The sequence below is a fragment of the Podarcis vaucheri genome (genome assembly GCF_965113315.1).
Source record: "Podarcis vaucheri genome assembly, chromosome: 15".
NCBI lineage: Eukaryota > Metazoa > Chordata > Lepidosauria > Squamata > Lacertidae > Podarcis > Podarcis vaucheri.
Window position 1 is genome coordinate 9,175,278 of NC_138753.1, and position 24,978 is coordinate 9,200,255.

Genomic DNA, 24,978 nt, shown 5'->3' on the forward strand with positions numbered 1-24,978 from the left:
TCTATGTATGAGAGGTGCCCCTCTTTTACCTGTGAGTTCTGAAATACGTGCAAAATGGGAATGTTTCAGCATTTTGCAGATTTCTGCCCCACAAGACGTTGCTGCTGTTTTTCCTAGGCATGTTCAGAGCAAAGAGGAGGTTTTTTTAATTACTGTAGAGATTTCCTTACTTAATTGACTATGGCTCATGCTGTTAATCAACTTAAGTTTCCTTTAAGCAGGTGACCACTCTAATTACACTTTGTGTGATTGTTCAGTAGTAAAAAGAAAGAAAGAACACAGTAGAACTCCTGAATATTTTGAGAAAAACCAAACTGAGACAGGAGGTGAGGAGCTTTGGGCTCCTGCAGTACATCCTGATCTGATGAATGTTTGTGTTTCTCAAGTGGTGTCGCTCGACTTTCTTGCATGCTTCCCCCCTGTACAACCCTAATGTACTATGCAGTTCTTATCAGCTTGTGTGAAGTCGGGTTTGCTTCCTTTCATCCCTGATCACTTCTTGTTTTTCAGAAATAATCCATCAGTTCATTTTGGAACAGCAGAAAGGAAACAGAGTGCCTCTGTGCATCAACCCGCAATCTGCTGCTTTTAAGAGCTTTATTAGGTAACTGTATGTAATCACATCTGATATTCATTCACCTTTTTTTTTTAGTGGTGCAGCAACTTTTAAAATGAAGTCAATCTTTGAATTAAGAGCTCTGCAACAACTTTAGCCATGCACCTAACGTATTATTTGAGTGCTTTAATGTTTACCATGATTACATTTTGTCCAGCAAAAGCTGCTGCCATGCCAAACCCCACAGAACAGGAACAGAGAGCACTTGGCGAGTTGTTCCCTTGGGGTTTTTTCATGGCGTTACAATCCTCTTTGACTTGATCGGGTGTGGTAGAAGCATTCCATAAAGCGGTAGTCAGCCACTCATCCAGGAGAAGGAATTGGTGTTAAGCAGAGAAGGGGATAGGAAGCCGGTGGAAGGAATTAAGTTACACTCCGTGATCAACAAGGGCGTTGAATGCCTCTTGACCAGGCTTCCTCAACCTCGGCCCTCCAGATGTTTTGAGACTACAACTCCCATCATCCCAGACCACTGGTCCTGCTAGCTAGGGATCATGGGAATTGTAGGCCAAAAACATCTGGAGGGGCGAGTTTGAGTAAGCCTGCTCTTGACAGGAGAGTTGTGAGGGGAACTGGGATGTGAGGGGAAGGTTGCAAGAGCCAAAATGGGAAATAGGTAAGGCAAGAGCACAGCGTTCAGACAAAGTGACATTTAAAGCACATTTCCCTTCTGAATAATCCTGACAATTATAATTTGCACCTCACCAAATTAAAATTCAGAAGAACCTTCACAAACTATAGTTAAGATGAATCTCTTGGTGGGCATGTATGTGCTTTCAGTGTATGGAATGTATACAGCCGAAGAGGCAGATCCTTCTTTTGCAACATATGGCCTTACTATCTCTCTCTCTGTCTCTGAGCAACCACAGTCACACCTCTCGAATCGGGGGGCGATATTTCTTCCGCAGTCTGTGCATTCTGGCTGCCAAGGCTCTCCTGCCGCCCCGCGCCCTGCCCCACAGACATGTGGCAAGTGCCACTGCCATGCTAGTATGCGGCGTGGCCTTCTCTGTGTTCCTGTGGCCTCTTGCAGGTGAACGCTGATCTTCTGTGTCTTTCTGCCTTCCAGTTCCACGGTCGCTCAGCCGTCCGAGATGCCTCCATCTCCACTGGTCTGGGAGTAAACGTGGAAGATGTACTACTGAAGACATAATGTAGCTTTCCACTGGATTCTGGGATTTGCAATTCTGGACATTTAATCATGCTTGTACTGTAATTTTACTAATGAAGTTTTAAATTAACAACCACTATCCTTGTATGATATATGAATAAGACTTAGAAATGTTAACTAGGCTTTTAAAATTCCTGTCACGGGTGGGGTTGTGCTTTTAGGAGAAGAAAAAAATTATTTTATCCAGAGTTGCACATGTTTTGTTTTTAAAGTATGAATTGTAGCGCAGCTGTAATCTTGCTTGGCTCTGAACAAACAGAGGGTTTGAACCAAATTGGTGGGGAAGTTGCTTTAAAAATAAATAAATGATGGGGCTTTTCTTCTTCTTTTTTCCAAGTGGATAAGTCATTTTTGATATTGAGCCATTCCTGAAGATTAGGGATTTTTTTCTAAAACAAGAGAATAAAAAGTTTAGGGAGTACAGAAGTTTTAAAAACTGTGACCAATCATGAAACCCACCTGATGACAATAGCCCAGCTTCTGTGGGCAAGTGTCATCTGGCAGTTTAGAAGAACCCTATACATAGCTTCTCACTAGTGGGGGTGATTGTGTGCTGTTTTCCAATCAGATGTTGCGAGTAGAAAGAGTGAGTTTGTGACTAGGGAGAGATGAGACTCCTTTCCCCTTTCCTTTTTAACCCCCCTTCCTCTGGTATAAATAAATATATATAAATATATATATATTTAATCTATTTTTATTAGAAGTTTTTTCTGCTCTTTTCTTACATAAACCATCCCTTTCTACCCCACCTCCCGCGTGCATCTGCAAATGTGTGTAAATAATTCCATTTCCGGGGCTAATATTGTCAAAGAATCTTGCTATCCATTGCTGTGTAAAGAGAGAGAGAGAGAGAGAGAGAGCGCAAGAGAGGAAGTAGCTTGCACATTTTTAGGTCTGTGAAACATTGTGGGGTTTTTTTGTTTTTTTTAATTCTGCACTGGACAGTCAGCGAAAAAGAAAAGCAAAAAACGCAAAAAAAAAGCACATAGGGAATTACGTTAATTGTATTTGTGTCCATAGGCAAAGCTGTGGAAGTCTTGAAATGTCACAGTAGTAAATGACTTTTATTACGTTTTGGCTAACTCCTTTTTTTGTGTGTGTTCTGTTCAAACACTGAATTATTCTGTGCATATGTGTATATATATATATGAACACAAACTGAAGGCCTCTACCTCCTGGAGTATACAACTTGGTTTGTTTATCTCCACATGATTTTTATTTTTATTTTTAAGTTCAGTGTGGAGACTTGAAACTTGAATGTCCCTCCCAACTTTTATATTTAAAAAAGGCAAGAAAAATTGAAGACTGTTTTTCACCTGTACAAAGAAATAATGAATGGATGGTCTTAAATTTTGAACATTGGTCTGGGATATTTCGAGAGAGAGAGAGAGTGAGAGAAAGAAAAAGAAACCTTGGTGTTTGTCATGGACAATTAACTGTTAAAGTTATTGTAAGTTATCTGTATTTAGCAGAGTATTTTCAAGAAGAGTGATCTGAGCTGGAACTGAATACTATTAGTTAAGTTATGTTTTTGGAAGTTTTAACTTCAATGAAGTAATTATTTTGCTGTGAAAGAGACAAACGTTGAATTTCTCGAACAAAGATTATGAAATATCTTTGTTTTTTATGTGGCTCCTGAGGAATTAAAAACAACAAGAACAACAACAACCAACTGAAGCATTTCAATTCACTTGAATGAATGAGAAAACGTGTTTTAACTTAAATATGAGCCCAAGAAGACACTGGTATGAAAGGTAAAATCTCAGAGGTTGGTCTGTTAAATGTGGCACACTTGCGGGTCACTTTGTACAATGTAGATTTTGAAGTACAGTGGTGGAAACATTAAATGTGACATTTGAAACAAACAAAAGAAGCACCGTGACTAAGTCTTCTGTTCTCCATCTGATCGAGGCGGGTTGTGGATTCTCTTGCTGACTTCTCCTTTATATTGAATCCACGTTCTTGGATGTGGGACTTGGGCTGTGTTTGCTACATGGAGTTGTCAAATGAACAGATCATTCAGAGGCTGCCTGCCAGCTGCTGGACTTACATAAGATCTGGACCTCAAGGGCAGGGGTAGAGACTTATCCTTCCTGTGGAGGGCTGCATTCCTCTTGGGGGTAGAGTATATTTCTTAAAGGCCTCCTGGTTAGTCGGGGCTGATCTAGCCATAGAAGCTGAAAGTGGGTGAGGCTACTACTATTCTCCATCCTCACTGCCCATCAGGCTACCATAGGGAGGGCAGATTTCGCTTGTGAGGGAGCTTTTGCTCTTGCTTGCTTCCATCCTATAAGGAAGCTTCCTTACACAGAGTCAGACCGTTGGCTCATCTACCTCAGTATTGTCTGCTGTGACTGGCAGCAGCAGTGGCAGTCTAGGATTTCATACTGGGAATGCTCTTCTTGGCCTTACCTGGCAACACCAGGGATTGCACTAAGGACCTTCTGCATACAAAGCAGATGTTCTGCCACTGAGCTGCAGCCCTTCAATGTGCTTTTCATATAAAAACCTGTACACAATTCCTCTGGCATGTGCATTGCCCCTACAGCACTTTGAAGCACATACTACTGCACTTTCATTGCCTTGTCTTACTCCTCCCCCCCCCCCATTGAACAGTCAAAACATTTTAACCCTCGTCTCTTAGGGATGATTTATTCTGAACTGGATTTATTCTAAACTGGCATTTATTTTAAGTGCCCCTCTGGAACCCTTGGGATTTGGAGTGCCAACAGTGGAGCTTGTCTGTTTTGCCTCGCACATCCAAAAACCTCTTTCCATACATCACCATCTCATCCATGCTCCAAGACTCTTCAACTTTGCCCGTCTGGTTGTAAAACTAGAAACATACAAATCATAGGAAGAAGAGGAATGCATCAAAGGATGGTTTGTGTGCCGTTAATAAAGGAATAATTGAGGTTAAACACAGGTCGTTTAGGATTTGTTGCATCGTATTGGCGAAAAATCCATCTGGGGGGTTGTATTTCCCCGCCACACACTTCCAATAAATTGTTAGTATATTTGGGGTTGGTTATTGCTGTCAGCTGAGTAGTTGTATTGTCCATGGTAAGTACGTCCCATAACTGCTGTTCCAAACAGTAGTGACAACTGCCCATTGGATTTGGTGGGCCACAAGGCAGGAAGCCCAAACAGCGGGTAAAGTCAGAACCAATTCTCATTTTGTCCCCACCCTCCGCACTGCTGAGTTTGTCAAAGGTAACTGAGGAGGCGGAGGAGGAAGCTGTGAGGAAAGCCCATGCCATGGGCTGTTTTTTAGGAAGCAGGCAGATGGAGCCTGCCTGAGTTTAGGTTGGTGGGGCAGTACCCTGTTCGTCCTAATGGACCCATCTTCATCGAACACATCTTGAAAATGGTGTGGGGTCTTGTTTTCCTTTTTTCGGTGTGCTCTGGGTCCTAACTACAGGCAAGAGAGTAATACAATCTCTCTCTTAATTGCAGGAATTGACGAACTGTCTGAATGTCAGGTTAGATGAGCTTCATCCAAGTTGCTATGCTATGCTAGCTTCCCATTGCACTGATGGGAACTTAATAGGAAATCTCAGTGGTTTTGATGGTACCCAAGTGACTGGTGATGCTTTTAAAACTGGTGTGTACCCTGGGATGCCATTGTGGTATGGAGGTTAGAGGTGCCTTTCTCGACCTTGGGTCCCCAGATGTTCTTGAACTACAACTCCCATCATCCCTGACCACTCGGCATGCTGGCTAGCAGTGATGGCCGTTGTAGTCCAACATCTGGAGACCCAAGGTTGAGAAAGGCTGGGTTAGAGTGTCTTAACTAGGACCTGGAAGACCAGGGCTCAGATCCCTGGGTGACCTTTGGGCAGTTGCTGCCTTTCAGCCTAACCAGGACATCATTAAGCTATTAATCACACCACCACTCTTTAAGTTTTCTTCCACCCTCCCCAGCTCAACAGTTCTGTGCCTCCTGGAGTGCAATGAATTATTATCAATAATATCCTATTCTTATTTAGCTGCAATGAAGGCTGCAGACACGCAGGGGCCATGCTAATCTTCTCTGTATCGTTCCAGTTTTAGTATATGTGCTACTGAATCAAGAAAATAAGTGCATATTTAAGGAATCTAATTCGGGAACATAATGAGAAGATCGGAGGTCAAATTAATTGGAAATAGCTTGCAGATATTTAATTGGCTTAGGATTTCATATAAGTTAAGTGATGAATCAATATGTTTAATTTTAAAATTAAAGGATATAAGGATGTTAATGTTTTAGTTAAATTTCAGAAGAACTTTGATTTGGAAAACCGTTAAAAGGAAGTGCATGGAAATTCAACCAAGCGAGGAAGTCACTTAACAATGTTAATAAGTATAATTTTAATAAGGTTATGATTCATGTTTATTTGTTTATAATTTTGTGAAAATCAATAAAAAATTATTTTTTAAAAAAGAAGATCGGAGGTGATGTCAAACTTAATTACAAGACGATGTACAGAATAAGTGACAAACAAGGAATGAATGTTTATTTTTTATTTTGTCTTTAATATCTGTTGCTTGTTTTTGTTATACTGTTTTAAGAGCATTTAAAAAGAAAAAAGACACGCTATCTCTTTAAAGCACTTTTCTTCCCTCCTCCCAAAAGAATTCTGGGTACTGTAGTTTGTAAAGGGCTGCTAGGCATTGCAACTCTGCGAGAGGCGAACTACAGCCTTCCTAGAATTCGAGGAGGAACAGACTGCGCTTTAAAGGCACAGCGTCTTTTCAGGGATTCCAGGCGCAACCGCTTCCCTCCCTGCGCCGGCTTTGCTGCCTTCCGAGCCCTTTCCCGTGGCAGCTGCGCTGAGCTCCGTCTCCTTTTGCAAGAAGCGGCCCGGCCCCTTCGCATTCCGCAGCCCTTTTAAAAATGGGCGGGCGCAAAGTGGGGCTGGAAACACCCCTCCCGCTCTTGGAGAAACCAATGGAGAAGGGAGGAAAGTGGGCCGACCTCGGATGAGAAGTCGCTGCTGCAGGGAAGCTCATTGCTTTGCACCGAGAGAGAAAGACGCGATGGCGGCTGGGGCAGCGACGCGCCTCCTGGAATGGATCTTCGCCTTCTATTTCCTCACTCACATCCCCATCACGCTGCTGGTCGATTTGCAATCGCTCCCGGGGGCAGGATTTTACCCCCGCAGCGTAAGTCAACCGAGGACGGGTGGCTCAAGCTGCAATCCGTACTTTCTTAAACTTGGGGAATGGAGCTTTTATTCCTGCAAGGCGGCGGGTGGGGTGAAGTTTGCTTCTAGGCAGAAAAAGCGAAGGATCGCCCTTGTCTGCTGTGCTGTTTTTAATAATAATAATAATAATAATAATAATAATAATAATAATAATAATAATAATAATTTATTATTTATACCCCGCCCATCTGGCTGGGTTTCCCCAGCCACTCTGGGCAGCTTCTAACAAAACACTAAAATACAATAACCTATTAAACATTAAAAGCTTCCCTAAACAGGGCTGCCTTTAGATGTCTTCTAAAAATTTGGTAGTTATTTTCCTCTTTGACATCTGGTGGGAGGGCGTTCCACAGGGCGGGTGCCACTGCCGAGAAGGCCCTCTGCCTGGTTCCCTGTAACCTCACTTCTCGCAGTGAGGGAACCGCCAGAAGGCCCTCAGTGCTGGACCTCAGTGTCCGGGTAGAACGATGGGGGTGGAGATGCTCCTTCAGGTATACTGGATTGAGGCCGTTTAGGGCTTGAAAGGTCAGCACCAACACTTTGAATTGTGCTTGGAAACGTACTGGGAGCCAGTGTAGGTCTTTCAATACCGGTGTTATATGGTCTCGGCAGCCGCTCCCAGTCACCAGTCTAGCTACCGCATTCTGGATTAGTTGTCGTTTTTCTTTCCAAGGTGCCTTTTAAGAATGCAGCTCCCGTCTTGCAACACAGTCCAAAGGGGCAAGAGCTGTACCTCAATGGCAGAGCATATGGTCGGCATGCAGAAGGCTTTCCTCTTTCCAGCCTGGATAGCTCAGTTGGTTAGAGCGTGGAGCTAATAATAATAATAATAATAATAATAACAACAATAATTTATTATTTGTACCCTGCCCCTCTGGCTGGGTTTCTGCAGCCACTCTGGGCGGCGTCCAACAAAGATTAAAAATACCGTATTTTTCGCCCTATAGGATGCACTTTTCCCCCTCCAAAAATGAAGGGGAAATGTGTGTGCGTCCTATGGGGCAAATGCAGGCTTTCGCTGAAGCCTGGAGAGCAAGAGGGGTCGGTGCACACTGACCCCTCTCACTCTCCAGGCTTCAGGAAGCTATCCGCAAGCCTTGGGAGCCCGGTGGGAGTTCCCGCCGGGCTCCCAAGGCTTGCAGACAGCAGCCTGCAGCCCGAAACCCGGGGAGCGCTATGGGGCGCACCCCGGGCTTTGGGCAGCTCTCCGCAAGCCTTGGGAGCCTGGCGCGACTTCCCGCCGGGCTCCCAAGGCTTGCGGACAGCAAGCTCCGGGAGCGATGGCGAGGTTGAACGCAACCTTGCCATTGCTCCCGGACCCCCAGCCCCGAGGCTAAAAACGAAGCCAGGACAGCTAGCGGGATCCATCCCGCTCGCTGTCATGGCTTCTTTGCTCTTTGGGGCTCGGGGGGGATTTCCCCCCCTTTATTCCCCCCCCCCAAAAAATAAGTGTGCCCTATGGGCCGGTGCACCCTATAGGGCGAAAAATACGGTACATTAAAATGTCACACATTAAAAGCTTCCCTGAACAGGGCTGCAGGGTTGCAGGTTTGATCCCTATATAGGACCGCTGCATATTCCAGTGTTGCTAGATGATCTTCATTGTCCCTTCCCTCTCTACGATTCTATAATCCAGGGCCTATAAAACCAAGTGGAGTGTTTGCTCTGCGCCTGTAGCTTTTTGCCCTCGGGTCAATGTGCCTGAATTCTTGACTGCAGTCCTTGCCAGTGCTTGCTGAAAGATCCCTGAGATTATGCCGTTAATATCTTGCTGTTAAGATTATTATTGAGGGCGTTCTTCTGCAAGAAACGAAAACACATATGGACTATACATTTAAAGCAGTATCATGCCGCTTTGAAAAGCGATGCCTTCCCCCAAAGAATCCTGGGAGTTGTAGTTTGTTAAGGGTGCTGTTAGGGAGACCCCTTATTCCCGCACACGGAGGTACAGTTCCTAGTTTCATGGGAAGAGAGCTTTGACTGTTAAACCACTCTCTAAGAATTGTAGTTCTGTAGGGAAAATCAGGGGGGTCTCCTAACAACTCTCAGCACCCTAAACGAACTGCAACTCCCATGGTTCTTTTGGGAAGCCATACCTGTTCAGAGTGGAATGATGCTGCTTTAAATGCATATTGATATGACTTTGAATTGTAATCCCAGATTAAACCACGGTTTCCCAGTCTCCAGTAATGTGGGTAATATCTCCCTATTGCAGATTGGGCAGGTGGCTGATCTGATCCTGGTTTCATATCCTCTTTTGTAATCCAATATTAGTATTAAGTTCAAATGTAACGGGAAACCGTGGTTTAACAAGCCGTAGACAAGAAAAGAGGGGTCTAATAAACCGTGGCTTGCTAGATCTCTGTGACCTGCGGCTATGTGACTGTTCCCCCCTATTCTTTTTGCTTATATTTATCTTTGAAGAGCCATTTGTACTGAGAGAATATTAACAGTGGTCAAAATAAGAGACGGGAGATTTTTATGTTTAGCTGCAGCTAACATTCCCTTTTTTCCTCTCTCTCTCCCTAAGCTGAAAGAATTGACAACTTGGTACACGGTTTCATTTAAGGACCCCATGATGCAAGACCCTCCCGCCTGGTTCAGGGCCTTCATAGTCTGCGAAGCCTTCCTGCAGTTGCCTTTCTTCCCTATTGCAGCCTATGCCTTCTGGAAAGGTTGGTGCGCCAATTGGGGTGGGGTGCAGGGGAAGCACTTGTGATTAGGAATGTAGGAAGCTTGGTCCATCTAGCCCTGTATTGTCTGGGCTCTTCAAGGTTTCTGTCAGGGGGCATTAGAACAGTGGAATGGTCTCCCTCAGGAAGCTGTGGACTCTCCTTCTCACACAGAGCCAGTGTGGTGTAGTGGTTAAGAGCGGTAGTCTCGTAATCTGGTGAACCGGGTTCGCTTCCCTGCTCGCTCCTCCACATGCAGCTGCTGGGTGACCTTGGGCCAGTCACACTTCCCTGAAGTCTCTCAGCCCCACTCACAGAGTGTTTGTTGTGGGGAGGAAGGGAAAGGAGATTGTGAGCCGCTTTGAGACTCCTTTGGGTAGTGATAAAGCGGGATATCAAATCCAAACTACTCCTCTTCTTCTTCTTCTTCTTCTTCTTCTTCTTCTTCTTCTTCTTCCTTGGAGGTTTTTAAGCAGAGCTTGAAAGGCCATCTGTCATGGATGCCGTAGTCGAGATTCCAGCATTGCAGGGGGTTGGACTAGATGGCCATAGGGGTCCCTTCCAACTCTACAATTCTATGCTTCTATGACTTGATGGGCCTTTGGCCTGATCTCAACAGGGTTCTTCTAAGGTTCTCATGAACAATATGGCCAATAGCTCAGCAGCTTTTGCTCATGTTACCCAAATAGCATTTTGATCTGCATTAAAAAAAAGAAAGAAAATCATTTGGCATAATTGTTACAAAATATAAGCAAAATATTTTAAAATAAGCACATATATATGAAAAAGGAACAAAAGAGGGAAAAAGAAATGAAAAAAGAAGAAGAAATAAAGAGAAAAGAAGAAGAAAAATTGGAAGAATTTCTTCCAAATTTATTCTACAAATATCTCAATATAAAAATAATAATAAAATTTCATTGATTGACTTGATGGAAGTCAATTGGTGATCTGCATTTTTACAAATAATTATATATAAAATATAATTTTTAACTTCAGTAGTTAATTTTAATGTGTTCTTATGCTATATGTCAGGGATGTCCAACTGGTAGATCGCGATCTACTGGTTGATCGCGGGGCATCCCTGATCAACCCTGGTTGACCGTGTGATCTTGATTGATCCCCCCAGATAAAAGCTCAACAACTTTGGGTCTCCCCCCCAAAAACAAACAAACAAACAAACAAACGCTGAACAACTTTGGTCAATAGAATGGGTAGATCACTGCCAGTTGTTTTTTTTTTTGTGGGAGTAGATTGCAGTAACACCAAATAAATCTTTATATAGACATAATAACTGAAGGCTGTCATCATGCAGCCCCCGTGGGAGGATTTGTTGCACCACATCACAATTTTGGATTGCATGCAGCTGCGGTGGGGGCAGGGAGCAGAAGAGAAGGCGGGGTTTATACTGGTGGTTTCAAACAACAGCAGAAGTTTGAATAAAGCGGGGGTGGAGGGACGCAGAAGAACCGTAAGGCTGTGGGGGCACTGCTGGAAGGAGCTGGGAGGGGATGGGGGCTTGGGTGAGATGCAAAGGAGGGCGGGGCTGTCTTAAATTGTTTTTAAATGTTATATGTTTATTTGGGTATTTGTGGGTTGGGGGATTGGTTAGGGGCTTGTTGGGCAGTGTCCATTTTTTATTAGTTTGCATCCATTAGTATTGTTGATTGTTTTAATTATTTTTATTACGTATTTTGTGACTTTATTTTGTAACTTTGTGTTGTGAACTGCCCTGAGACCTATGGGTATAGGGCAGTATACAAATTTGAATAATAATAATAATCTGGGGAGAGTTGTTGAGCAGGATTAGCATGTGTGTGCATGTGCGATGTGATCTGAATAATATTTAAATTCTGCTCTTAAAAAAATCCAGGCAACTGCAAATGGATCCGAATCCCGGCCATCATTTACGCGACACATGTCATGACCACGCTGCTCCCCATCTTCAGCCACGTCCTGTTCAACGATTTCTCGCGTTCCAAGCACCCTGCGCCCCAGACGCTGCACGAACGCTTGACTCTCTGCGCCATTTACAGCCCTTACTTCCTGATTCCCTGCCTCATTCTTCTCACGATGCTCCTCAGCCCCCAGTATAACCAGGTGGATAAAAGGAAAAAGAAATAAGCCGGCGAGGATTCTTCCTAAAAGAGGGGGAAGGAGTCAGCCCTTGGATTCAGAAGCTTGCAAACTGGGCCAATAAAATGTTTTGGGGTTTTTTTAAAAAAAAATGTTTTGGTGTCCGTGACGTGGATCAATGTATAGCTCAAGGGGAGTGGAGGGACTAGCGGAACGAGGGCCACGTTTTCTTCTGGGCAAACTTCTGAGGGCCACATGCCAGTGTGCAGTCACAAAAAAACCCCCAAAAACCCTATCCATCCAGACCAGGGGTCTGCAACCCGTGGCTCCGGAGCCGCATGTGACTCTTTTACACTTTTGCCACGGCTCCGGGGCAGATACTAGCGAGGGGAGGAGGCGCATTGTGCGCCCCGACACTCCCCACTGTGGCGGGCGCTGTACTAGCTGTGACGTCGCATGGGGGTGGTGCGTGCGTTAGTCACGCACTGTCCCGACGTCACCTTCCCGCCCGCTGTCAGATCGCGGCTCCGGAGATACAGTGGTGCCTCGCAAGACGAAATTAACTCGTTCCGCAATTCTCTTCGTCTTGCGGTTTTTTCGTCTTGCGATGCACGGTTTCCCATAGGAATGCATTGAAAATCAATTAATGCGTTCCTAGGGAAACCACCTTCAGACCAGGTCCGGGGACAGTCTGTCCCCGGACCTCTTCTGAAGGCTGGGGGGGGGGGGGACAAGGGCTTTTCTTCCCACCCCCAGCATTTTAAAAAACCCCGGGACAGCGGAGGACTTCTCCGCTGTGCGGGGCTATCTTAAAATGCTGGCGGGCGGCATTTTAAAATCGCTCCGGACAGCGGAGGACTTCTCCGCTGTCCGGGGCGATTTAAAAGCCCCTGGGAAGGCAGGCAGGGGGGACAAAGACTTTCGCCCCCTGCCCGCCTTCAGAAGGTGTCCCCGCCCCCCCTCCCCACTTCGGAACAGCTTTCCAAAGTGGGGCGGCTGGGGCAGGTGTCCCCGACCCCCCTCCCCACTTCGGAAGAGCTTTCCGAAGTGGGGCGGTGGGGCCAGGTGTTCCCGACCCCCCTCCCCACTTCGGAAGAGCTTTCCGAATTGGGGCGGCGGGGCCAGGTGTCCCCGACCCCCCTCCCCACTTCGGAAGAGCTTTCCGAAGTGGGGCGGCGGGGCCAGGTGTCCCCGACCCCCCTCCCCACTTCGGAAGAGCTTTCCGAAGTGGGGCGGCGGGGCCAGGTGTCCCCGACCCCCCTCCCCACTTCGGAAGAGCTTTCCGAAGTGGGGCGGCGGGGCCAGGTGTCCCCGACCCCCCTCCCCACTTCGGAAGAGCTTTCCGAAGTGGGGCGGCGGGGCCAGGTGTCCCCGACCCCCCTCCCCACTTCGGAAGAGCTTTCCGAAGTGGGGCGGCGGGGCCAGGTGTTCCCGACCCCCCTCCCCACTTCGGAACAGCTTTCCGAAGTGGGGCGGCGGGGCCAGGTGTCCCCGCCCCCCCCCGCCCCACTTCGGAACAGCTTTCCGAAGTGGGGCGGCGGGGCCAGGTGTCCCCGACCCCCCTCCCCACTTCGGAAGAGCTTTCCGAAGTGGGGCGGCGGGGCCAGGTGTCCCCGACCCCCCTCCCCACTTCGGAAGAGCTTTCCGAAGTGGGGCGGCGGGGCCAGGTGTCCCCGACCCCCCTCCCCACTTCGGAAGAGCTTTCCGAAGTGGGGCGGCGGGGCCAGGTGTCCCCGACCCCCTTCCCCACTTCGGAAGAGCTTTCCGAAGTGGGGCGGCGGGGCCAGGTGTCCCCGACCCCCCTCCCCACTTCGGAAGAGCTTTCCGAAGTGGGGCGGCGGGGCCAGGTGTCCCCGCCCCCCCGCCCCACTTCGGAACAGCTTTCCGAAGTGGGGCCAGGTGGGGCCAGCATTTTAAAATCTTCCCAGGACACGGGGAGATTTTAAAATGCTGGGGGTCGGCAGCGAACGCTTCGCTCCCGCCCGCCAGCATTTTAAGATCGCCCGGGGCAGGCGGGGGGGAGGCAGGCGGGGGGGAGCAAAGACTTTTGCCCCCCGCCGGCCTTCAGAAGAGGTCCTCTTCTGAAGGCCGGCTGTGGGCGAAAGTCTTTGCTCCCGACCGCCAGCATTTCCCTTTGGGCTTTCGTCTTGCGATGCAAGCCCATAGGGAAATTCGTCTTGCGAAGCGCCTCCAAAACAGAAAACCCTTTCGTCTTGCGGGTTTTCCGTCTTGCGAGGCATTCGTCTTGCGGGGTACCACTGTATATTTGTTTTAAATGTCGCAATGGTTTTGCGGCTCCCAGTTTTTTTTCCCTTCGGAAACGAGTCCAAGTGGCTCTTTTTGTCTTAAAGGTTGCAGACCCCTGATCCAGACAGACAAGAAGCCTTTTCAGAGTGAAAGACATAGTTCAGTCCGGCAGCAACACTCGAGGAGGGTGTGTAGCAGGGCCAGTGAAGGATGTTTTCTGGGGAAGAGTCCCAGGGCCAGATGGAGAGCATGTGACTCAGTCTCAGGGTTACACCACGTTGGGCAGAATGATTCCTGCGTTGCAGGGGTTTGCACTAACTAGATGACCCTCGTCCCTTCCAACTGGGCAGTTCTATTATTCCAGTTCTCTTTGGCCCCCAGCTTCTCCATCCCTGACATAACTGAAGCCCCTCGTTGTTTACCAAGGAGGAAGTAGAATTTGGCCATTTCCAAATCGACGAAACAACCTGTTGATCTGGTAAAAGAGGTTGTTTCTCCTCTGGGTGTGTGTCGAAAGAGCACCGATGCTAATCTATTACCCTCTTGGTTCATTCTTATCCCAGGATATTCCAGAAGAAAGGGGTCGTGTGCTTCTCCTTTCCCCCAGGGTGAGGGATTAAGAGCAGCTTTGTCTGAATGAGCTGTCGCTCTGCAAACCAAATACTGTAGACCAGACATTTCCAACTCCCAAGAGACACTGATCTACTCCCAGTATTAAAAAACGGGCAGTGATCTACCCATTGTCATTGGGGGGGGGGAGGGAGTGTGCATGGAGTGGGTGGATTGCCCAGAGTTGTTGAGCTTTTTGGGGGGAGGATTGCAGTTGTATCAAAGTCACTTGGTACTATACTTCTTGCACTGGCAAAATGGTAAGGATGCAGGTGGCGCTATGGTCTAAACCACAGAGCCTAGGACTTGCTGATCAGAAGGTCGGCGGTTCGAATCCCCGCGAAGGGGTGAGCTCCCATTGCTCAGTCCCTGCTCCTGCCAACCTAGCAGTTCGAAAGCACCTCAAAGTGCAAGTAGATAAATAGGTACAGCTCCGGCGGGAAGGTAAACGGTGTTTCCGTACGCTGCTCTGGTTCGCCAGAAGTGGCTTAGTCATGCTGGCTACATGACCCAGAAGCGAGATGAGCACCGCAACCCCAGAGTTGGTCACGACTGGACCTAATGGTCAGGGGTCCCTTTACCTTTACTGGCAAAATGATGTTCCACAAGAGGAAAACGTGTGTACATTATGGAAGGATGGAATTGGAGAACTGTAGTTTTGGAAGGTGCCACAAGGGGCAACACCCCTGCATTGCAGGAACCACGGCTGCAGAATCCCTGGCACGTGGTCAACCTCTGCTTAAAGACCCCTCAACAAAGGGGAGTCCGCCACCATCTGAGGTAGTCCTTTCCACTGTCAAACAGCTCTTGCCCTCATAAAGTTCTTCTGATGTTTATTGGGGTCTTTCTTCCTTGTCATTTGAACCCATTGGTTGGGGTTCTGCCTTCCGAAGCAGTAGATATTATGGCCATATTCAAATATTACTTCTCAAGCCTTCAGGCAAAACACACCCAACTCCGTCAGCTGTGCCTCGTAAGGCTCGGTTTCCAGACCCTTGATCATCTTGGTCACCTAGTCAATCTCCTCCTCAGAGTGCAGTGTCCAGAACTGGACAGTTGTGTGGCAGATCGCACAAGATTCAAGTGTCAGGTCACAAGGACCACAAGCGATGCCTACTTTCCCCATGCCAGGCTAATTTTACATGCTCTCCCACCCAATCATGTTTCCAGCCCACACCCAAATGTACTAAGGGCAACTTAAAAAGGAAATGAGGCGTCTTTAAAAACAATAATTTATTTCCTGATTTCCTTGAAAGTATTTTACAGGGCTTTTTTTTATAAAAACCAAAAAAAAAAAAAAAGGACAATGGGAAGTTGTGTAAAACACAGAACAGTCTGATGACTATATAAATGACTGGCCATATTAAAAAAAATCTTCAAAAATACAATAGCTGTAGCTGTCCCTTTTAGAAATATCTTATTGCCAGACCTAAAGTAAGTCCAAAAGAGTATTTAAGATCTAAACTTTTTTTGTTTTGTTTTTGAGAGGTGATCTTGGTCAATTAAAAAAATAAAAAGGTCAAAATTGCCCCCTCCCATTTCCTCCCCCTAAAAAAAACCCATTAGACTATAGGAATGGTTCAAGATTTCCCAGTGTGTTTGGTGCTGGTCATAAATTCTCTCTCTCATTCTCTCTCTCTCTACTTCTGGAAAATGAATTGGTCGATGAATTCGTTCTGGTCCGCTTCTATTTTACACAGCGTTTGATATTCGATGCGGTACCTGGAGAAAAAGCAGAGCAAATGTGTTAGCTCGGCCGTCTTCCGAGTCCAATCAGCCACGGCTGGCCAAAATGGCTGGAGGGTCAAGAGATGACAGGAATTGCCCACTTGGCGTATCTGAAAAAGTGGGCTCTATTCAGGACTCGCTAACTTTTGACCTTCCAGATTTTGCTGTACGCAACGAGGACAGACCTGGCAGCTTTCCGTCAGTCTGAATCAGTGTGCTCAGTGACCAGATCTATGTCCCTTCTTTGGGAAAGGTTTCAAGAACGGTGCTATAGGAAAAATCCCTTTTCAGTTGGGGCTCCACATCTGTGGAACACTCTCTCCAATGAGGTCCACCTGGCATCTTCACCAACCTCTTCCTTGGCACAAGGTAAAAGCTTGCGCTTTTTGCCAAGCTCCTGATGAACAAAGACAGGTGAGGAAGGATGTCACTGAACTACAAACTCCCTCCCATCCCTGGCCATAGGAATGATGGGAGTTGTAGTACAGCAATGCCTGGAAGGCTGCAGATTAGGCACCCGGGCTCTCTGCTTTTGCCATGAAGGGCTTTCAGCTTTGAAAGTGTGTAATAAGCAAGACTGAAATACAGTGGTGCCTCGCAAGACGAAAAGAATCCGTTCTGTGATTCTCTTCGTCTAGCGGTTTTTTCGTCTTGCGAAGCAAGCCCATTGACGGATTAGCAGATTAGCGCTATTAGTGGCTTTTAGCAGCTTATCTGCTGATCAGATCAGCTGATAAGCGGCTTAGCGGCTTAGAAAAAGGGGGGGGGGGAGGAAAAAAAAACCAGCAGGAACTCGCAAGACATTGTCGTCCATAGGAAATTCGTTTTGCGAAGCACCTCCAAAACGGAAAACTCTTTCGTCTAGCGAGTTTTCCGTCTTGCGAGGCATTCGTCTTGCGGGGCACCACTGTACATACAAACAGTATCTCTTACTATAGGAACACAAAAGGCTGGCATTGGAGTTTTACACGCACATGGAAAAGCCTCCCCAGATAATACTATGGACCACCTGCTACAGATCACAGGTTAAAAGCTCCCTTCCCAAATTTGGTTTTTCTCAGATTTCAGATAGATTAAGAAACCACCAGGCAATTGCCTGAATGTGGGGCTAGATTACTTCATCCCCTGTATGCCCACTTGACCATTCCGATCTGCAGAAATGGCACGGCTACAGATGCCAAATAAAACTCATTCCCTGCTGATTGACCCCCCCCCAAAAAAAACACCCCTCAGGAATTAGAAGCTGTCAGTCAGTTGCATGAACTTGAAAAAGGGACTTTTAAAAAAAACACCAGTGATCTGCAGCAGGTGGTGGACAGTATTCCTTGTTTTGAGGGATTCTGTATGCGTTTCTGCAACTGTCAAGCTCTTGATCTTTTCCCTCTATAATATAAATACTATTTGTATCAATTTGTGCTTATTTATTGTGCAGATAGTGGCAGGACTCCTACAGAGTGCATCTTCAACTCAAAGGTGTCCCACAGGATCCTCTCATTTTTGCTGGCCACAAAGTAAAAACATTCAAAGAGACATGACTGCTCACTTAGCTAGAGAGTGGTGCGGAAAATGCCAAGGTTCAATCCTTTTATGGCACAGCTGCATTTTCCTGCATCGCAGGGGGGCTGGACTCGGTAATCCACAGGGTCCCATCCAACTCTATGACTCTATGACTGGCTGAGGTCCAGCTCTGAGGGCCTTCTGGCGGTTCCCTCGCTGCGAGAAGCCAAGTTACAGAGAACCAGGCGGAGGGCCTACTTGGTAGTGGCACCCGCTCTGAGGAACGCCCTCCTACCAGATGTCAAAGAGAAAAACAACTACCAGACTTTTAGAAGACATCTGAAGGCAGCCCTTTTTAGGGAAGCTTTAACGTTTAACAGACCATTGTACAGTGGTACCTCGGCTTAAGTACTTAATTCATTCCAGAGGTCTATTCTTAACCTGAAACGGTTCTTAACCTGAAGCACCACTTTAGCTAATGGGGCCTGCTGCTGCTGCCGTGCTGCCGGAGCACGATTTCTGTTCTTATCCTGAAGCAAAGTTCTTAACCTGAGGTAATATTTCTGGGTTAGCAGAGTCTGTAACCTGAAGCGTATGTAACCCGAGGTACCACTGTATTTTAATACTTTGTTGGAAGCCGCCCAGGGTGGTGGGAGACCCAGCCAGATGGGCGGGGTATAAATAATTAATAATAATTATTATTATTATCATCATAACCATCATCATCATCCAAATTGGTGGCCACCACTGCCTCTTATGGGAGGATGTGCCATAGTTTAACTCTGCACTGTGTGAAATAGTATTTTGTCTGTCCTGATTCTTCCGACATTCAGCTTCTTTGGCGGTCCATGGGTTCTGGTGTTATGAGAGATGGGGGAAAGCTTTCCTGCATCCCTTTTCTTTTCGCACCTTTCCAGCTGTGTTGTCTTCTCGGCTATCAGCGCCTGAAGCTGCTGCTGCTGGGCTTCTCTTTGCTTCGCTATGGACTTCAGCAAGTTGCGAGCGCCAATTGCCTGCGGAAAGAGGAATTTTATTCTGGGCGATCCCAGAGCACCTTAGCAGCCCTCCAATTTGGGGGTGGAGGGGGGGGGAGACTGATTCTTAGTGATGCGACGCAATGAAATAAATCTTACCTACAATGAATGGAGCTTCAATGGATTAAAGAAGAGGTTGCTTTTAATCTGCACATATATTGCAGATGGAGAAAACTTTTTTAAAGTGTCTTTACACATAGCCCACTTGGATGACGCCTTCCTGTGATCACAACCAAGCACCCTTTTAGAAGATGCTTGCCAGCCACGGACTTGTAAGTCTCTCAGCCAGCACAGCAAGAGACTCTTAATCTCAGGGTTGCGGGTTCAAGCCCCATGTTGGGCAAAAGATTCCTGCATTGCAGGGGGTTGGGCTAGATGACCTTCGTGGTCCCTGCCATCTCTACAATTCTACGATTCTGTGATTTGAAAATAGCAGGGCCATCACCCGAAATTGTATTGACGCAATCGTACGTGTAGTGGATTTAGGGGTTGCTCGTGCGTAAGTTGCCGCCACTGCTGGCGAGGTTACCTGGTTAAACCCTTTCTGACTGAACAGCCTCCAGCATCGTGACTGTCTCAGTCGCTGGCAGAATCCGTCAGTGGGCGTTTCTTGAACCTTTTCCAGCATAAAAGTTGCTTGACGCCAAGTCTCCTCCTACTCTCCCTGCGCGAAAGTCTTCTGCGCAGGCAGGGTGTGGGCAACGGAGTACCTGTACTCTCTCCGCTGGTCTCCGGCGAGGAGTCTTGGAGCCTCCTCTCCGATTCCCCCATCTGCCCCCCTTCTCCACTGTTGTTACGCTGATTTCCTTCCCCAGCAGATGGGCTGCCTCTCTCCCTACTGGGACCCTTTCCGGCATCCCTCTGGAGCCTTCCCTCCGCCTCTAGCTCCGATGGCAGTTCCCTGACAGTACGTTCCTCACTTCATCAGTCAAATGTAAAGGTAAAGGGACCCCTGACCATTTAGGTCCAGTCATGGACAGCTCTGGGGTTGTGGCTCTCTTCTCGCTTTATTGGCCAAGGGAACCGGTGTACAGCTTCCAGATCATGTGGCCGGCATGACTAAGCCGCTTCTGGCGAACCAGAGCAGTGCACGGAAATGCCATTTACCTTCCCGCTGAGCGGTACCTATTTATCTACTTGCACTTTGAGGTGCTTTCAAACTGCTAGGTTGGCAGGAGCAGGGACCGAACAACAGGAGCTCACCCTGTCACGGGGATTTGAACCACCGACCTTCTGATCGGCAAGTCCTAGGCTCTGTGATTTAACCCACAGCGCCACCCGCGTCCCTCAGTCAAATGTGCGTAGGAGAAAATAAATGCTCTGAATAATAATAATAAAGGTAACTGGTTTTTAAACAATGCATGTCTTGCAGAAGGCATCATCTTAAGAGAGGTATCCTCTTCTCGCTGTCTCAGGAGGGAAAGCCTCCTCTTCAGAATCTGTGCTTCAAAAGGGCCTTGGATAATTCCCAACCGGGAAACCCAGCTACTGTCCAGTTTTAACAGTAGTCGCAATATGCTGCATGTCTGTTGGGGAACAAAAAATTACTGGAGAAAAGGCGCATGCAACAAAGGGCTAGCCTACTTATTCCGACGTCTGGAGTAGAGAGAAGAAACACAGACTCATCACTTTGCCCCGTCATGTTACCTTAATCTTCTCATTTTCAGTTGCTTTTGCTAGCTGATCTACAAGTTCGATGAGGCCACCCACTATTTTCTTAAATTCTGCAATTTCTGGAAAGAAGGAACAGAAACAATCAAGACCAAGGTTCTCTCTCTCTCCCACCACGGCTATTTAACAAACACAGGCAAGTTAGGAAGATGCTGTCATTGCTAATGGCTGTTCTTGATTTCTGAACCAGAATTCACCAGTAAACCATTCCAAGCAATGTGAACAGTCAAGCAATGTGTGTGAATCAGCCCTTTGACCAAACATGAATGTTGCCCCAAAGAGTGAGAGATGCAGGCCTGTGCTCGGCAGAGAGGGAACTTACTGTCTACAAATACTTTGCATTCCTCTTTCAGCTCAGTCGTTTGCTGGGACACCTCCGGGTCCAAAACCCTCAGTTTGTTCAGTTCGTCAAAGTGAAAGCCTGCTTCGCCTAGGATATCTTTGGCCATGATGGATCCTTTTTAGGCTTCTGTAAAAAATAACCAAACACAAGAAACATTTTTTTTAAAAGGAGAGAAGGGGAAGAAGAGAGAGATTGTATCCCTCGATATTGGGATGCTTGGGTTCCTAATAGGCTTTGATGCTTGGGCTCCTAATAGGCTTTGATGCTTGGGTTCCCAATAGGCTTGTCGCCCATTTCCTTATTTCAATATATCTTTATGTACTCTGTGTGGAGCTTCCCTTAAGGTTGGTTCAGAAGCCACAGCCAATGCAGAATGGATCAGCAAGACTGTTGAAGGGGGTGCCTTATTGACAGCACATAACAGCTCTGCTGAAAGAACTGCCAATGCACGATCAGGTGAAGGATAAGGCCGTGCTATTGGCATATAAAGCCCTGAGTAAGGCCTCATCTGTACTATACAGTTAAAACAGTATCACCCCACTTTAAAAGTTGTGCCTTTCTCCAAAGGATCATGGGAACTGTAGTTTGGTAAGGAGTTGTTTAGTGATGCCTATTCCTCTCACAGAGGTACACTTCCTAGAGAGATTTACTTTTCAGCCAGCCTGAGAATATTTTTGCCACATTTTTCCAGGCCAAGACCCACTTCACCAGTCAGGATGTGTTTTAAACTTGATTTAACAATTGTAACGAAGCCTACCATTCATCTGCCATTCAGATAAATATGGGGAACCTTTAGCTCTGTAGATATTGCTGCCTAGCAGGGGAGGAAGGAAGCTTTCTTTTGGTGGCACCTGTGGAACTCCCTCCAAAGGGACACACCGACGGGCCCCTCTTTGGCTATGTATTTATGCATATTTATGGGAAATAAATAACATAAATAAATAGAAGCCGGCTTTGTGGCAGGGAGCGTCAAAACTTTTACGTGTTTAGAAAGATGGGAGGGAGTGTCTTTACTTTATTAAAGTATTGTTGGACCACATCTCAAGGTTACAATACGAAACGCATCATAAGAGGTTGAATAAAATCAAGACAACTCTTTAAAACACACACACACAAATGCCAGCTGATGAAACCTTCCTTTTACAGTTCAGTTCTGTTGTGTCTCTACTGATGATAATTCACACTGGGGCTTGGGCAACCCTGCCAAACACTGATTCATGGCTCTACCCAATGGACACTCGCCCTGAACATGAATGCTCCATTATCCCCACCTGCGGCTGAGACCCAACATAGCCAGCTTCCCCCGGACCACCTAGCCCGGCATCCTGTTCCGCCACAGCGGCCAACCCTTTGGCAATCGGAAGCCCACACAAATAAAGCCACCCAATAATAATAATAATAATAATAATAATAATAATAATTTATCCCCAGCCACTCTGGGCGGCTTCCAGAAAAATATGAAAATACTGTAATACATCAAACATTAAAAGCTTCCCTAAATCAGGGCTGCCTTCAGATGTCTTCTAAAAGTCTGTTAGTTGTTGTTCTCTTTGACATCTGATGGGAGGCGGTTCTACAGGGCGGGTGCCACTACCGAGAAGGCCCTCCGCCTGGTTCCCTGTAACTTGGCTTCTCGCAGTGAGGGAACCGCCAGAAGGACCTCGGTGCTGGACCTCAGTGTCCGGGCTGAACGATGGAGGTGGAGACGCTCCTTCAGGTATACTGGACTGAGGCCATTTAGGGCTTGAAAGGTCAGCACCAACACTTTGAATTGTGCTTGAAAACCTACTGGGAGCCAATGTAGGTCTTTCAAGACCGGTGTTATGTGGTCTCGGCAGCCACTCCCAGTCACCAGTCTAGCTGCCGCGTTCTGGATTAGTTGTTGTTTCTGGGTCACCTTCCAAGGTAGCCCCACATAGAGCGCATTGCAGTACAGTGGTACCTCGGGTTACATACGCTTCAGGTTACATACACTTCAGGTTACAGACTCCGCTAACCCAGAAATAGTGTTTCAGGTTAAGAACTTTGCTTCAGGATGAGAACAGAAATCGTGCTCCGGCGGCACAGCAGCAGGCCCCATTAGCTAAAGTGGTGCTTCAAGTTAAGAACAGTTTCAGGTTAAGTACGGACCTCTGGAACGAATTAAGTACTTAACCCGAGGTACCACTGTAGTCCAAGCGGGAGATAACCAGCTGGTCCCGTGAGATAGACTGCCTCTGAACAGGGAGGCTTGTCTCTAGCTGCTAAAGGCGAGGCTTTGCTGGCTCATATTCCACCCCAAGCTCCACCCGAGGCCCCATCGCCTGCTGGCCAAGCGAGGCAGGTGCCCCTGGGAATCCCACGAGGATGGGCACAAAGGCAGGTAAGCAGCCCTGGCGGACGGGCTGCCTGCTGTCCCCCAGCAACTGGCACTCAGAGGCATGGGCTACCTGCCTGCCACCCTCCTCGCCCCGCCTCCCCATGCCACCCCTATGGGGTCCCCGTCGCCCGGCTCACCTGCAGCCCCTGCGGACGCGCCAGGTGGCTCCCGGCTGCCCCTCCCTCCCTCCTCCAGCGCGGCCTTCCGCTGCCACGGCGACAGCAGCAGCAGCAGCAGCCGCCACTGACTCCTCCTCCTCCTCCTGCCGCCCCGCCCACAAGGAACGTACCACTTAGCGAGGCGGGGGGGTAGAGGAAAGAGAAGGCATCACGGGAAGTGTAGTTTCTCTAGGAAGCATCCAAAAGCAAGGAGGGGGGAGCGCGAGGGATGGCGCCAGAGACGTCTGCAGAGAAACGGGGAACCATTGTATTTTAATCAGTTGTTTTACACTTTATACACGCGGCGCTCTCATAAATGTGCACTTGTTTGAGTTTTGTTTCTGATGCAAGGGACAAGCATGATTTTAAGCAGTTAAAGTCAGGAGTGGAAATAATAATAATAATAATAGTAATAATTTTTATTTATACCCCGCCCTCCTTAGCAAAGGACGGGCTCAGGGCGGCAAACACCATTTATTATTAAAATTTAAAAAAATCCTTCCAGTAGCACCTTAAAGACCAACTAAGTTAGTTCTTGGTATGAGCTTTCGTGTGCATGCACACTTCTTCAGATGCATGCACACGAAAGCTCATACCAAGAACTAACTTAGTTGGTCTTTAAGTGCTACTGGAAGGATTTTTTTTATTTTGACTATGGCAGACCAACACGGCTACCTATCTGTAACTGGAACCATTTATTATTATTATTATTATTATTATTATTATTAGCCAAGGGGGGAAGCGGGTGCAATTGCCTTCCCGACCAAGTAAATCAATAAAATACTTAAATATTTAACTTAATACTTAAGATTCTACCCCCCTCCCATTAGAACATAAATCCTGGCTACTCCCATGGCGGCTCCTGAGATGAACAAGGCTCTCCACTCCTGATTTTAAACTGTTGAAAATCATGCTTGTCCCTTGCATCAGAAACAAACCTCAAATAATTGCACATTTATGAGAGCGCCGCGTGGGGTGTTTCATGGTATCCTACTTTGGTCTTTAAAAAAAAAAATTAAAGGCGATCGACAGCTCTGAACTCAAAGCTTTTGCCTGGAGAGGGAGAGGGTGGGAAAAAACCAAAATGGGCAGTGCATGCTGGGAAATGTAGTCCTGTCGGCGGGCGGCTGCCGGCGCGTGCTGCACGCTGGGATTTGTAGGCCGAGGCGCCTGACTGGGAAGGCGGCTTGTCGCTGGAGCTGCTCGTTCCTGAGCTCCGCCTTTCAGCCGGGTCTGGGAAGCTTGAGGGGCGCGCCGGCTGGCTGGTTTCGCTCGCAGCCGGTTCTGCTCAGCCCCCGTCGCCTCCCGGTGCGAGGCGGAGGCCTTCGTGGAGCGGCAGCGCCGGCTGACTCGCCAGTCGGGTAAGGTAAACAGCCGGGGGTTGGAGGGGCCAGTGGGGGCGGGGCGGGCGGGCCCGCTTGAGAAAGTGGCGTTGTGTTTGCGTTTAGCGGGCGAGGGAGTGGGGCGGGAGGGCGGAAAGTTGGCTGGTGGGTGAGTAAATTTGGGGGAGAGAGCTGATTGGCTGTTGGAAGGGGGTGGGGGTCAGAAGTAGGTCAGCCATGGAAGAAAAGGGAGGTAAATATTTGGGGAGGCGGAAATAAAGAATGGCTGCTG

At 47.5% G+C, this 24,978-nt stretch overlaps 4 protein-coding genes across 5 annotated transcripts in view; 3 read left to right on the forward strand and 1 right to left on the reverse strand.

Annotated features, from left to right (window-relative positions):
• NLK (nemo like kinase) overlaps positions 1 to 3,660 on the forward strand; it is a 96,271-nt gene extending 92,611 nt beyond the window's left edge. The window contains exons 10-11 of one of the 2 annotated variants that reach the window (XM_082201250.1): positions 511 to 610; positions 1,686 to 3,660. In XM_082201250.1, the coding sequence (XP_082057376.1) occupies positions 511 to 608 (98 nt within the window). In that variant the 3' untranslated portion in view covers positions 609 to 610; positions 1,686 to 3,660. The remainder of the gene's footprint in view (positions 1 to 510; positions 611 to 1,685) is intronic. The other variant, XM_082201249.1, reaches the window with a different exon arrangement.
• A 2,894-nt stretch (positions 3,661 to 6,554) lies between these two features.
• Positions 6,555 to 11,870, forward strand: TMEM97 (transmembrane protein 97). The gene is made up of 3 exons (XM_082200900.1): positions 6,555 to 6,932; positions 9,504 to 9,648; positions 11,516 to 11,870. The coding sequence occupies exons 1-3, from the start codon at positions 6,750 to 6,752 to the stop codon at positions 11,764 to 11,766; spliced, it is 579 nt and encodes a 192-aa protein (XP_082057026.1). The 5' UTR covers positions 6,555 to 6,749; the 3' UTR covers positions 11,767 to 11,870.
• A 3,922-nt stretch (positions 11,871 to 15,792) lies between these two features.
• On the reverse strand, positions 15,793 to 23,470 carry IFT20 (intraflagellar transport 20). Its single transcript, XM_082201321.1, has 5 exons — positions 23,344 to 23,470; positions 20,827 to 20,973; positions 20,481 to 20,566; positions 18,709 to 18,812; positions 15,793 to 16,296 (listed from the first exon to the last, which is right to left on the reverse strand). Exons 2-5 carry the CDS (start codon positions 20,951 to 20,953, stop codon positions 16,215 to 16,217), a joined length of 399 nt encoding a protein of 132 aa, XP_082057447.1. The 5' UTR covers positions 20,954 to 20,973; positions 23,344 to 23,470; the 3' UTR covers positions 15,793 to 16,214.
• Positions 23,194 to 24,978, forward strand: part of TNFAIP1 (TNF alpha induced protein 1) — a gene marked incomplete at its 5' end in the record, with an annotated part of 9,848 nt that continues 8,063 nt past the window's right edge. Inside the window, 2 exons of the mRNA XM_082200176.1 lie at positions 23,194 to 23,209; positions 24,657 to 24,725. Coding sequence (XP_082056302.1) covers positions 23,194 to 23,209; positions 24,657 to 24,725 — 85 coding nt within the window. The remainder of the gene's footprint in view (positions 23,210 to 24,656; positions 24,726 to 24,978) is intronic.